Source organism: Apis cerana, linkage group LG15 (genome assembly GCF_029169275.1).
Source record: "Apis cerana isolate GH-2021 linkage group LG15, AcerK_1.0, whole genome shotgun sequence".
In the NCBI taxonomy this organism is placed as follows: Eukaryota; Metazoa; Arthropoda; class Insecta; order Hymenoptera; family Apidae; genus Apis; species Apis cerana.
Window position 1 is genome coordinate 5,190,262 of NC_083866.1, and position 12,669 is coordinate 5,202,930.

The 12,669-nt window shown below is 39.6% G+C and overlaps 2 protein-coding genes across 5 annotated transcripts in view; one reads left to right on the forward strand and one right to left on the reverse strand.

Moving 5' to 3' along the window:
• The window catches only part of LOC107996319 (serine/arginine repetitive matrix protein 2), a 62,692-nt gene extending 50,029 nt beyond the window's left edge, over nt 1-12,663 (reverse strand). The window contains exon 1 of one of the 2 annotated variants that reach the window (XM_017054301.3): nt 12,229-12,663. The gene's annotated coding sequence lies outside the window, so the exon portion shown is untranslated. The remainder of the gene's footprint in view (nt 1-12,228) is intronic. The other variant, XM_017054303.3, reaches the window with a different exon arrangement.
• The window catches only part of LOC114577328 (uncharacterized), a 102,954-nt gene that overhangs the window by 88,220 nt on the left and 2,065 nt on the right, over nt 1-12,669 (forward strand). For 2 of the 3 annotated variants that reach the window (XR_009832868.1, XR_003697320.2), the window contains 2 exons: nt 10,396-10,602; nt 11,444-11,594. Coding sequence is in view for 1 of the 3 variants with exons in the window: in XM_062085729.1 (XP_061941713.1) it covers nt 6,209-6,509; nt 10,396-10,602; nt 11,444-11,594 (659 nt within the window). In the remaining 2 variants the exon portion in view is untranslated. Of the gene's footprint in view, nt 1-5,443; nt 6,510-10,395; nt 10,603-11,443; nt 11,595-12,669 lie in introns of those variants that run through there. The other variant, XM_062085729.1, reaches the window with a different exon arrangement.

Consider the following 12,669-nt stretch of genomic DNA (forward strand, 5'->3'; position numbering starts at 1 on the left):
GATAGCCAAACGGTTTCGGGTTTCGCCTCTATAACCGGAAACTTCGTTGAAAATTCTACTCGTTCTTCGCGAGATGACGAAGTAGACTGGAACATTAACAGATGATCCTTTTATAAGTATATCCTGGAAAAAGAAGGGACTGTTTTCAAGCGAAAAAGATACTTCAAAAGTATCTTTAAAAATTCTATTTAAACAATAATAATAATAATAATAATACGTGTAATATTATCCGTAAATGTGTCGGTTAAAGAAAATTGGATTAATATCTGAATATCATTTTCCAATAATAAATAAATATTCCGTTATTTACATAAAACGAATCTTCTCCATTCAGGATTGAACTTGATCCCATCCCATCGATACAACTGGACAGAAATGGAGAGGCTACTCGTCGTCTCCCCGAGTATCTCCCCGAAACATCGAACGATTATTCATTTCCGGTTAACGATCCGCGCACGCCGTTGAACACCTCGCTTCCTCGAGCGATTTTCACTTCTTAATTGGTAGATCCTGCGGATTAAATAACATTCGAGTGGGGATAGCGAAGGAGCTCGAGAGGAATCGAAGTTGCGGGTTGCTCTCCCGAAGGAGAGGAGGCGAAACGCTTCGACCGTTCTGTTTACGAGCGCATACCGAGTAAATCGCGTTTCTCTGCTCGAGTGACACGGGATCTTCCGCTTTCGAGCGAGCTTCTTCGACCGATTGTTCTTATCTGCCATCGTAAATCTCTCCCTCCCTCCCGCGGCGTCACGTATTTATCGTCGAGAAAGTAGCAAACGGCCTTGATTCCGTCACGGTATACATCCACCACCGTATCGAGATTATTTAAATTTCGATCCACCGCTGGATTCCGCCATTTCGAATCGCACGAAGAAGGGAAGAAGCATTTGCATCCCGTCACGAGTAGCGGTATGGCGGTATATTTTCTCTGCCGGGGTGAAATATCGCGACTCCCGTAAATCTGTAATAGCCACGGTGACAAGCTGGAATTCAACAAGATGGAGGAATTTTCTTCCTTTTTTCTTTTGTTCTTTTTAAAAACATGATGATTCCAGCGCTGGAATTACCATTTTCGACGTTATCTGTTATACTGTTAAGTAGGTGACGTCGGCAAAAACGAGCATCTCGACGAGTAATCTCGCGGTTTTGCGCGAGTAGGTGATGCACCCGTAACGTGATCCAACTTTGGTCGGGGATCGAAGGCTTGCGACTTTCTCTGATGCGTTTTTACGTCCGATACGGGGGGATCTCTCTCGAAATTAAACAAACTGAGAGAATCGTTAACGTGAAATAATAAGATGGTTGTTCTCGAGGGGAAAACGATAGTCAAGATATATCGCGCGTGGAGCATTAACGCGCGAACACCTGAAATCTCGTTTTCACTTTTTCTTTTCACGTGCACGTAACTAGTTCATTTATCATTTATATTCCGTTGTGAATTTTTTTACAAAAATTTGAAATTTTTAAATCTTTCAATCTTTTTGCTTTCTTCTAAAATTTCACTTTTTCCTTTTTTCTTTTTAGATAAAACGAAAATATCGAAAATGTACATACAAAATAATAGCCGTTAATTCAAAGTGAAATTTCATTTATCAAATATAAATATAAAAATTTTAACGATCTCTTCTTCTCTGTTGCAACTTTTATCAGATTGTTCTCTAATATTTAATGTTCAATTAAAAATGAATTTTTGATAAAAAAGAAAAAGAAATAAATAAAGAAACTGTGCTTAGAAAATTATTTTCAAAATTTTCACCTTTCTCGATGGTGAAACTTTGATGGACTTTTACCAATTGAACCCAAGATTCGACAAAAAATTCAGAAGAAAAATATCAACAGTTCGCCTGTCAGTCAACGATTCCATTTACAATGATAATCAGGCAATTTCTAATTAACAAAGATATCGAAACTCTTGTCTCGATCACGAATACGAGTCGTTTCCGCCGATTATGAATTATAATCTCTCAGGCAACAAAGACACGAATCGCGGAAAAGCATCGTGGAAATCTCGATTTAGAAATTCCTCTTCCTGTCGGTAGCCAGATGAATCGGCGAGATAACAGCTTAAGGTTTTAAACACGAAGCGAGCACGCGCGCGCGTATTATCTTGATGCGCGTAAACGTCGTCATTGTTGAGGCTTTCTTTGATTGCTATATTGCTACATTAAGGAACGAAATTCACCGAACTTCGTCGCCATTCAATTCGTTACTTTCCATCCGACTTTCACGTAGGAAATCGCTCGAATACTGTGTAATACAGGGAACATTTCGTTCTTTCTCTTTTTTTTTTTCCCCTCCCAATCCAATACAACTGATTCATATGAACGATTCGCTCACGCTGATGGGCGTGACACTTATTTTTCTAACGATTTTCAAACAATTTTGTACTTATATACTCGTTTAAAAAGATGCGCGTGCGAAAAAAAAAGTGAAGACTTTGAAATCGATGGAAAGTCGATCGATTGTTTGGAGCTTGATTTGCGTGTATCAAATAATAATTTTCTAAAGTACGAATTGCACCAATTTCTCCGCGAATTAATTCGGATTAATTTTTGTACACATTAAAACATAAACCATAATATCAAGTTGTGCAATCGATTGCCTCTGAGACATCGAAATTACTCAACCTTGCCTAAAAATACCTTTGTCCCTAAAAGCTAGCGACAGACACGAACCGCAAACGTGTCGATCAAACAAGTGTTAATTTGTGCGCGATTCTTACTTGACAAATCGTTTTTAGGAAGGAGAAGAAGGGAGAAATTAATAGGAAAGGTCCGTCTCGAGAACATTATCGATTCTTTACCACCTCGGTTTTCACGCCTCGTGCATAAGAAACGAGAGTTTGCATCTCGAAAATTTCCATGGAAATTTTCTCCCCACGTCGAAGCGGTTTCGATTAATCGGTAAACCAACAGCGGAAAATTCAGCTGCCGTTCACCGAACAGGAAACGCCCTCGAGTACCCCGAGCGCAAGCCGGAAGTCTCGATGGAAAGTACCAGCTCTTTCTAACGACTGATCAGGCTGGCAGGGTATTGTCGAGGCTGCACAACGAATCGCGCGCGGAAACGCACGTCTTAATTTAATTAGACCCGCGGCTGCAATTACAATGAGCATTCCGCGAAGGATCGGCGTGGAAAATGGCGTGGAACTGGAACAGGAAACCCTCCGTTTTGGACAAACGAATTTCCAGCAAATGAATTACACGTACGCGTATTTTCTTTTTTTTTTCTTTCTTTCCTTTTTTTTTTTTGGTATTGTGATAATAACGATGCCATCCTCGTCGAAAATATTTCTCGTTCGTCCTTGTTATTCGTCTCGTGTACTTCTCTGAGACCGATTTCGAAAACGAGATTATAATTCGAATAAAAACTTGGTCTGCGATGGAAGAAAAATTGCATCGGATCGGAGTTGATTTTGACGAGGATATAATTTGATGTTAATATTTTTTTTTTTTTTTAAAGAAAGTACAGATATTGAGGTTATCTTTACTTTTTGCCTGTTTTTTTTTTTTTACATCTTGAGTCGATGACGAACGATCTCGAATGATTTTTTTCTTATCAATAAAAGTTACTGTACTCGTGTACTTGAAGTGCTCTTATTATTAGAGCATACAACGTGTAATTCCACTTGAAAAAGTGAACGTGCCTTTGATGTCTTCATGTACATATACATCTATGAAAGGATCGTTGAAATTACTTTATATCTCCTTTGGAAACTAAGCAAGGTTTAAAGCGTTTTTCCTTACTTTTTTACGCACGATAATTTTTAAAAATCGATTTTTGAATCGGTTGATATGTTATGTCAATTTGATTTATCCATTCGATCTCGGGGATGGAGACACTTTGGGTCGCAAAATTTAATATTTGAAAATGTTTGCCGTGTCTTTGGCAGGCTTGTGTAATATTCATATCGATCAGAAAAAAATCTTCGCCGAGGATATACGATTTTTCCTCTCTTTGAACGAGCAGATTTACTTTACGAGGATTAAACAGCATCGAATACGGTATTTTCGATATTAATCAGTGCAAACTTGCCGAGAAGCCAATCGAGATATTTTTCCTTTCGTACGATTAGATAATTTTAAATGTGATAAATGAAAAATAGGGAATGATGTAATTTCGTTTGAAATTTTCAAGAAAAATATTTCTTCCAAACGGACGTAATTACGATATATTGTACAACAATTTATGTAACATATTTTCACGTTATACCTGCGTGAATCGATCGATAAATTAAATTACTTATTATCTAGTAATTTTTCTTCTAAAAGAAATCACTAGATTGCTAGAAAAACGTAATGTTATCGTCGATGTATCACGATAAGTCAACTTGCATATTTTAAACACATGTATGCAATGTAATAAATGTTGTACAAGATCCTCGAGGACAAAAGAATATTCCCGATATAGCTTTATCCTACAATTTTCATACGCTCTCTCGAGTGAAGGAGGATATTATCCGGAATCATTTTAATACAAATGACGGTGCACGCGTAGAATGGAACGCTGAAATTCTGTTGAGAATCAGACCATGCAAATTTATCGAAAATGTAATACATAAATTCTTAATACACGCTTACGGCTACAAAATTCCCTACGTTTATTTTCCTATAAACATACCTGTTATACACATTATACATCTCGTTCCCATTTGAACAACATTTGAAAACTAATAATTAATTTTATCGTCCGTTACCTTCATTAATACAATTTGGAAAATGATCGTTTCAACTTGTACGATTTATAATAGTTGCAGCCGATTACAAGGTAAATTATATTTTCCTATTCTCGGCCATTATTTTATATTTTTAAACAGTCGGTATAACAGCGAAGGGGAAAGTTGAAAAGTAACGGCATTCATCCCCGGGATGAATTTAATCAATCAAGTTTTGCCGCCACGGATATCGGAGGAGACTTATAACCTTTGATAATTGAATGCAGGAGAGGGAGAAAGTCACCGTCCCTGGCTGCATTAACTATGCATAAAACGTTTGCCGGATCGTTGCTCTCCGAACGGTGAATAACTACGTAAATAATACACTTTAACTCGTACGTACGTTACGTTCGTTTCCTTTTAAGGGGCATGCCTTCTCGGCCTGGATCGTGACTCCACGTTATCGTTCGAGTTCGCGGATCGTGTCCTTTCATTTTTATTACTTCACTTACAAAGAAACTTTACAATGCCAGCAACAAAACCTTGCTTGTCCCTTCTCCGTTTCCACGGTCATTTGAAAATGAAAAGAGAAAAAGGGAATGACCGGTTGGCTGCTACGGCTTTGCTGCTTTCGTGTAAAGATCGGGTGTTGCCATTTTTACCGATTCTTTAAACCTCGTTCGCGATGAAATGAATCTCGGTTAATAACTGTATCGATTAATATATCGTGACAATTTTTATTTTAATTTTTAAAGTATATATAAAAATTGTAATTAAATGGCAAAGAGTTCATTTAGTATTCATCAGTACGAATAATTTCATACGAGTTTTTCTGCTCCGGTGACGTGAGTGAAGAAAAAAAAAAAATAATAAAGTAATCGGATTACTCTAGCTCCAAGATGCAAAATTTATTAATAACGTTATTAACAAGTTACAAGTAATAGATTATATATAGTTTCCTCTTTCACAATTTTCATCGCGTGAAATGGAATAATCAAATTATAAAATTTATAAAATTTCTCCTTTCTAGAACTTTTGTCCCTACGAAGTTCGTTCATTTCATTACCAAGTTCACGAACTTTATAGAGCAAGAGAATTTTTCAACGCCAGCCTAAACTCGTAACTCGTGGCTCGTAAAATTTCGTTAATAATATTACTCGATAATTACGCAAGAGGGCACTGTCATCGACTTTGTCCTCTCACCATGGCCCCATTTACGACTGTGCAAACGTTGTTAGTTTACTACCAATAATGCTCGTATTATATCAAGTTTATAGCGAAATGCCGGTTACCAAGGGGTCCATGTTCGTTCCATTATCGATTACGCGCAGTTCAAACATTGTTCACTAATTATTCGATAACGTTATGCTCACTCCACAACGTGTTACAATTCTCTCTATCGCATTACGCCGAGTTCACAGTTTGCGCATAAACGTGATTCCTTTTCCTTTTCTTTTTTTTTATTCTTTTTTACTTCCAAGTATTACATTATTCGCATTATTCGTTCCAGAGAGAGGAAATCATCTACAGGATGTTACATAATATATTCGTGAAATGGTTTTGGAGAAACAATCGGCAAACAAAGAAATTAAATTACAAACGATTTATATAACAAGTTCATCAACATTTTTGTCTTCGTTTCAATCTCTTAAGGAATCGAAAGTGTCCCTGTGTATGAAATACCCAGATCACGAGGCTTCTCACGTCAATTTTCCAGACGTATTGCCTCTCAAGGTGAATCTTATTAATCACCTGCATCGGCGTACATATACGCCGCGGTACAAAGGAGACCTGGTTGGTCGAGGCATCGGATTTCGTGCACAGAAATTCAAGATTCTTTACGTGGTGCGGCCACGTACGTAACAAGAGATTTCACATCCTGCTTTCGTGTGGACGTCGTCCACGTTCCTCTGCTCGAAGATCGTCGAGAGAGGAGAGGTGGAGGAAGAAAAAGAGAGAGAGAGAGAGAAAAAAATACGCGGAATTATTTCCAGTCCATCGTTCACGGGTCGTAAAATTCTTTGGGTAATGTCTTTCTAAACTGTGTCAGCCAGCTAATCGCTTCCTCCTCGAACACTCGAGGAATCTCTCTCGTTCACCGATCGTTCCTCGCGTTAACCGTTTCGACAAATGAGTAATATTTCCGACGATAAAATTCCATTCCAATTTGACGGATTTCCTATCGTGGATGTGATATCTTATGGAAAGCGTACGTGTCAAAAATGTACGAACATTTTCTAGGAAATAAATTATAAATAATTTATCGAATATTGTTCGTTCCAATTTAAATCTCTCTCTCTTTGTTTAAATGTTAAGATGATTTTCGTAATGTAATGTCACGTACCATGAATCGAAGTGACCTGAATTTTCGTGTTTTTTCATTCTCGATGAAGAAAATGACAAACTAGTTTTATAACTTTGTTTAATTACTAAAAAATAGGACGCTTTAATTAAAAAGAAATATATATATATATATAACTTATGGAAAGAAAACGCATTTGCAACAGCAATCCAACCATATCAATTAAGAATTTATACAAGAAAATAAATACTCGATGTAAAATTGAATTTTTCATACGTTAATCTACTTCATATCTAATAAATCTAAATTTTATTTTATCCAGAGGATAAACAATTAACAAGATATTAAATTTTATCCGATACTCTCTCTATTAGACAGAATCATGGCTCTTACTTTCTTCGCTAACAACTTTGAAAAAAAATATATATATAAAGATAAATTCGATGAAAAACGCAAAAGCTAATCGACGTTTATTGACGCGAAGAATCGTCATCGAAAACGAGAGATTTCACACGTGGCCGATTGACACGCCAAGCGGCAGCTCGATTACGAATCCTCTCGTTATAAAGCGGAATCCTAATTGGCGGTGTAAACAGGGACATCGGGCTGGAAACTGGAACAAAAAGCGAGCGAGGCGAAAGAAACAACATCCACGGCCTTTTTCACGCGTTCGTGCCCGTGTAAGAAACAGACAACGCTCATTTATACAGAGAGTCATCGAGCCGCGTGTAAAACGCAGATTGAAACCGTGTCTGTTGCGTTCCAATTGAGCCCTGGCAATTGGTCACGCGCGAATTACGTTATCATGGGGCCGCTAGGTGATGCCGCCATTTTTTCCACGCGCCTGCAAGCTGCAACTGATCAAGCGAGACAATCGAAAATTTTCCTGTCGCAAAGCGTAACTAGATATCAGGAAGTCCAGATTTTTTTTTCTTTTTTCTTTTTTGGATCCCTGCTATCACAGAGTCGTGATTGTGGATTATTTTAGAGAGTTAACTTTTGTTTTATTCATTTATTTTTGTTATTTCAGAGTTGTGCGATGAATAAATTTGCCTACTACTTGTTACATCTCGAAAGAGATGGCCAAATTTTCAAAATGACGAGTTTCGGTAAAAATTCTGTTCATGGATTGCACTAGTTCTAGAGATCTTTCTTGGAGAAGAAGATAAACGTGGTCGGAAGAATATATAAATTTATATATATACATTTATGTATACAGCATGTTAATATTAATTAAATCGTTTGTTTAATTTTTGCTATATTTATTTTTGTACGGCGCTGGGATTCTATTCATTGTTTTCTTCCTTTCGCACGGTAAAAATTAAAATTTTATTACTATCTCAGATTTGTGTTCATTCCACGTAAATTATGCGGAAACGCGCATTGAAAATTCAGATGGCAAACAAGAAGATAATCATCCCATTAGGTCATCGCGCGAATAAGTAATATCGTTTGATCGAAGCCTCTTTTTACATTTTTTATATCTTTCAAATATACTCGAAAATATTTTTACCACGAACGAAATACCAAATAGACGAAGAAAAAGAAATATAATAAATTCAAATTCCTCCTTATATTCTATGCTTTTGTCACGTTTGTGCGGCAAATAGAAACTTGCGATCCCACTCGTTTTTTCTTATCAATCTCTTATCTGCTCAAATTCCTCGCTATCAATTTTATCTATCCAAACGTAATTTCCCCTCAATAGAATTCTCAATAAAATATTCCTCTGTCGCTAAACACTCTTCAACACTCTCCTCGATAACCCGAAATCCAAAAAATACAGGGAAAATACACTCCCTGCCTCTTCCCCCCATTTACTCTCGATAAACATTCCCTGAACCTGACTGCGACCGAATTCAAGTACGACCGCGTGAAAACGAGCAAGCGTATCGACGGATTTTTAATTCAGGAGGAATTTCCAGCACGGATGGCCCATATCGCGAAAACGGATCGCCGTTAACGAACTCATCGAATAATTAGCGGCAATTAACGCGCGTTCGGTTTGTTTTGGCAACGGGCCACGGAAACGGTATCCACGTTACCGTTAGAATTAGATTACATATAGTATATATATATATCCTCTTCGCGATTTCGCAAGCGTACTTTCACGTGTCAGGCCTTTTTTCTCTCTCTCTCTCTCTTTCTCTCTCCTCTCCTTGGAATCGCGCGCCTGTTCACCCGCGTCGAAACACACTTCCCCACACCCACGGTTGGTGAAACGTTGCCTATTACGCTCGTTCTACGACAAAGAGCGCCAAATCGAGTTTCCACGCGGCGAACGTGGCGGGAAAATTAAAAGTGACTTTCCTTTCGCGCGATGCTAATTCGATCTTCGACGATCTATTCGTTTGTGCAACGATGCATTCGGTTACGAGTTTCTTGGGACTGATTAATTGGAAGATTAACGAATCAATTAACGAGAATTATCGAGCATTTGCGTCAGAGGAGGGAAGGTTTTTTCTTTTTTTCATCCTGGCCGCGAGAAATATCACGAGGAAATTATTAATTTCGTCAGCGCTGCTGGAGATCAAGGATTTATCGTTATCGGAGGAGGGGTTTGATTCTTTTTCTCGCTAATTGAAACGGAGGAACGATTAATGTATTCGATGTATTCGAGAATCATGCAGATAAGGGAATTCGAATTAACAATGGATATATTCGGTAGATCGAATTGAAACATGGATGTGAAAAATATTGGAGAGAAATGACGAGACGAATATAATATTTCATTGGAGTCGATCGATCAAAGAATTTAATTGGAAGAAATATTACGAAGAAGAAATGATCAATGATCGTTCGATACGATATTTGCGCAATTACACGCGAAAGATTAACTGGAATCATTAGTAAGAATCGATGGGTTGGACACGAATGCGACGTCATGACGCCGTTCCAGAGCTAAAAATAGCTCTGAACCGAGCAGTCACCAATGATCACGAGTTTCGTCGCTTCTAAGGCACGCCCTCGCCTCTTCTTTAAAATCAGTGGCTAATGTGCTTATATATTACTAATAATATACACAGAGTGTCTGAAAATGATCAAATTTTACCTCTCCGCTCGCATTTTCGCACAGAATTACATTCAGAAAACGAACCCATATTTGCATACAGAATCACTTTCTATCAAGACACTTTGTATATCGATACACGAAGGAAAAAAGGTATATTTCGATAATTTCAACAAACTAACTTCTCTTCCATTTTTCTTTCGTACGTAGAATCGCATCGTAGTAAACAAAGACACGTTTCGACCAATAAATTCAAAAAACACATTTCCATAGATCCAATCACTTTCCAGTAAGACACCCTGCACCCAGCAATAATCACATAAGGAAAAAAAGTATGTGCTTCCCTCTAATAATCTAAGAATGGAACAAACTTGCACTCCACAAACTTGTTACCTCAAATTTGCATACAGAATCTTTTGTTTGTAATAGGACACCCTGTGCATCAAGAAGGCGGGCGAAGGAAAAACGGTGTGTTTCGAGCGATAACGCAGCTGACTCGAGAACGGTGCTCCCTTTGTCCCGTTAATTGCTTCGATTCTGACACACGCAAACCGATTCTATCTACAACGAGTACACAAAGGAGCGGGGCCCGCCACTTCTTCGAGGCAGTGGATCGCGATAATCGGCGGAGCGCAGGTATCCTCCACTCTTCGGGGAACGGACACTTGGAAATCGAAACGAGCGTTATCTCTCTCTCGTGTTCGCGACGTTCCTACGGGCTCGTTAGCGGCACAGGAAAAGGAAATGACACACGCGGAGAATTTCAACGGCGGAGATGCGTAGAGTTAATCGCGTGCTTGCTTCTGGAATTCGCGGTCGAAGGTGATTCGAATCCTCGGGGAGGAATCTTGATACGGAATCTTGGAAAAGGGGAATTAAAGGGGAACGAAACTCTTTGCGAAACTTCGATTAAATTGCTTGGATGACCCAGGTTGATCTCGTTTTTTCTTAGGTTGAAATTTCGTCGTCTTGGAAGACCACCATTCTTACAATAATCGGGGAAAACGGAGCACTTCTCGAAAGATTTTTCGAACCTCGTTATATTATTATTGTATCTTTACGGAAGATACAGGAAATTATCGAGATACAGAATAAAACGAATTGCGCCGAAAACGTGCAACTATTGACGCAGAGATTAAACCAGAAACGATACCGCGTGGCTTCGCTTTCGATTTCGCAACGCTCGTGTGCAGCAAATTCCGATTCTCAGAAACGAGATGCCGGCAAAACGGATCGGCAAATGGTTTCGATGCCTCTCGTGCGGCCAAATTCGTCGGTTTTTCCCCAACCCGGGTCGCGGTTTCGAACCATCCGATTTTCCCCGCGGTTGTTGCGATCCGCCCGCGAATTGGCGCGCGGAAAAAGAGAAATTCAAGGGGGGGGAGGATCGACGGAATTGACGGGCGCTTTTATTATCGATCGTTCGATCGTTGACGCCTAACGGGACGCGAAAATAATTCAGCCTGTCTCCACGTAGGTACTCCGGGCACGCGTGAACAACAGTACAACGAAGAGTCATCGAGACCGTTCCTCTTCCAAGGAATTCGCTCCTTCTTCCCGACATCTGCCTCTAAGCTGCGTGTAGAACGAGATACAATCGCTGGAAATACTCCGCTAGTATCTCGGCGGTAAGTCGAGGCCCGTTGTGTATGTACGATGACGGATGACAGTTAATGCGAATGTTAAACCGAGGTGAATCACGGCGAGTCGAGGAGGGGGCTTTTTTTTTCTTTTTTCTTCTCTTTTGAAAAATTGAACGACTTATTTTTGCTCCCGAGTCGAGTTTCGCGTTCTGGGAAACGGATCTTGGACGGAATTCGATTGCTCGTAATATAATTCTGGAAAAGAAACTCGTGAACTTGGATGACAATGAAATGGTATATATATTTTAATCTAAGTAATTCGATTCTATTTATAAAAGTCGTGTACGATTATATTTCCCAGTCATTCGAGATGTGAGCTTTCTGCGTTATACGTTATATCACGAGAAAGAGAGGGAAATATTTATGTAATTAGTTCCCCCGTAATAATAATTGTAAAACTCTCTTACTCGATTCTATATCGAATAGCTAAGAATAATAATTTAATTGCGGCTCGTCGATTCGAAAAATCATACAGAATTGTGCCTGCTCGAAACGAGTCGAGCACAATTTTTCCAATTCTAATTTTTCAGCCCATTCCGTTCGAAATTTCCGTCCATTGAAAAAAGGAGAAAGAAAAGAAATGCTTGGAATCCAAAAGACTTGTTCCTTCTGAACTCACCTGGTCGATTCGGCTGGCTGGCTTCTGAATCTCGGCAGAAATTTCGGCGGTAATCCGACGAGGCACACTGACACACAGGCCCCCTGACTGCTTTCGAGGCAGGCTCTCGCGACAGGAAGGAAAACTCGAGGCGGAAAAACTGGGCCGAACGAGAGGTCGGGCTCGCGCGCGCGAGCGGAGAAACAGAGGCAAAGTTGCGTGCGATCGTGCGTTCTCTCTCTCTCTCTCTCCCTCTCCCTCTCTCTCTCTATGTATGCGCGCGTGTATATACGCGATATACGCGCGATGCGTCCACCGAGGAGAGGCAAGAAAAATGGACGCCGATCGTGCGTCGCGGCCGGTGCCGAGCCGACTGACTGACTGACTGACTGACTCCGCCAGTCAGCACGTACAGTCACCGCACTTGCATCAACACACACCGGCTGCCATCCACTTCTTCCC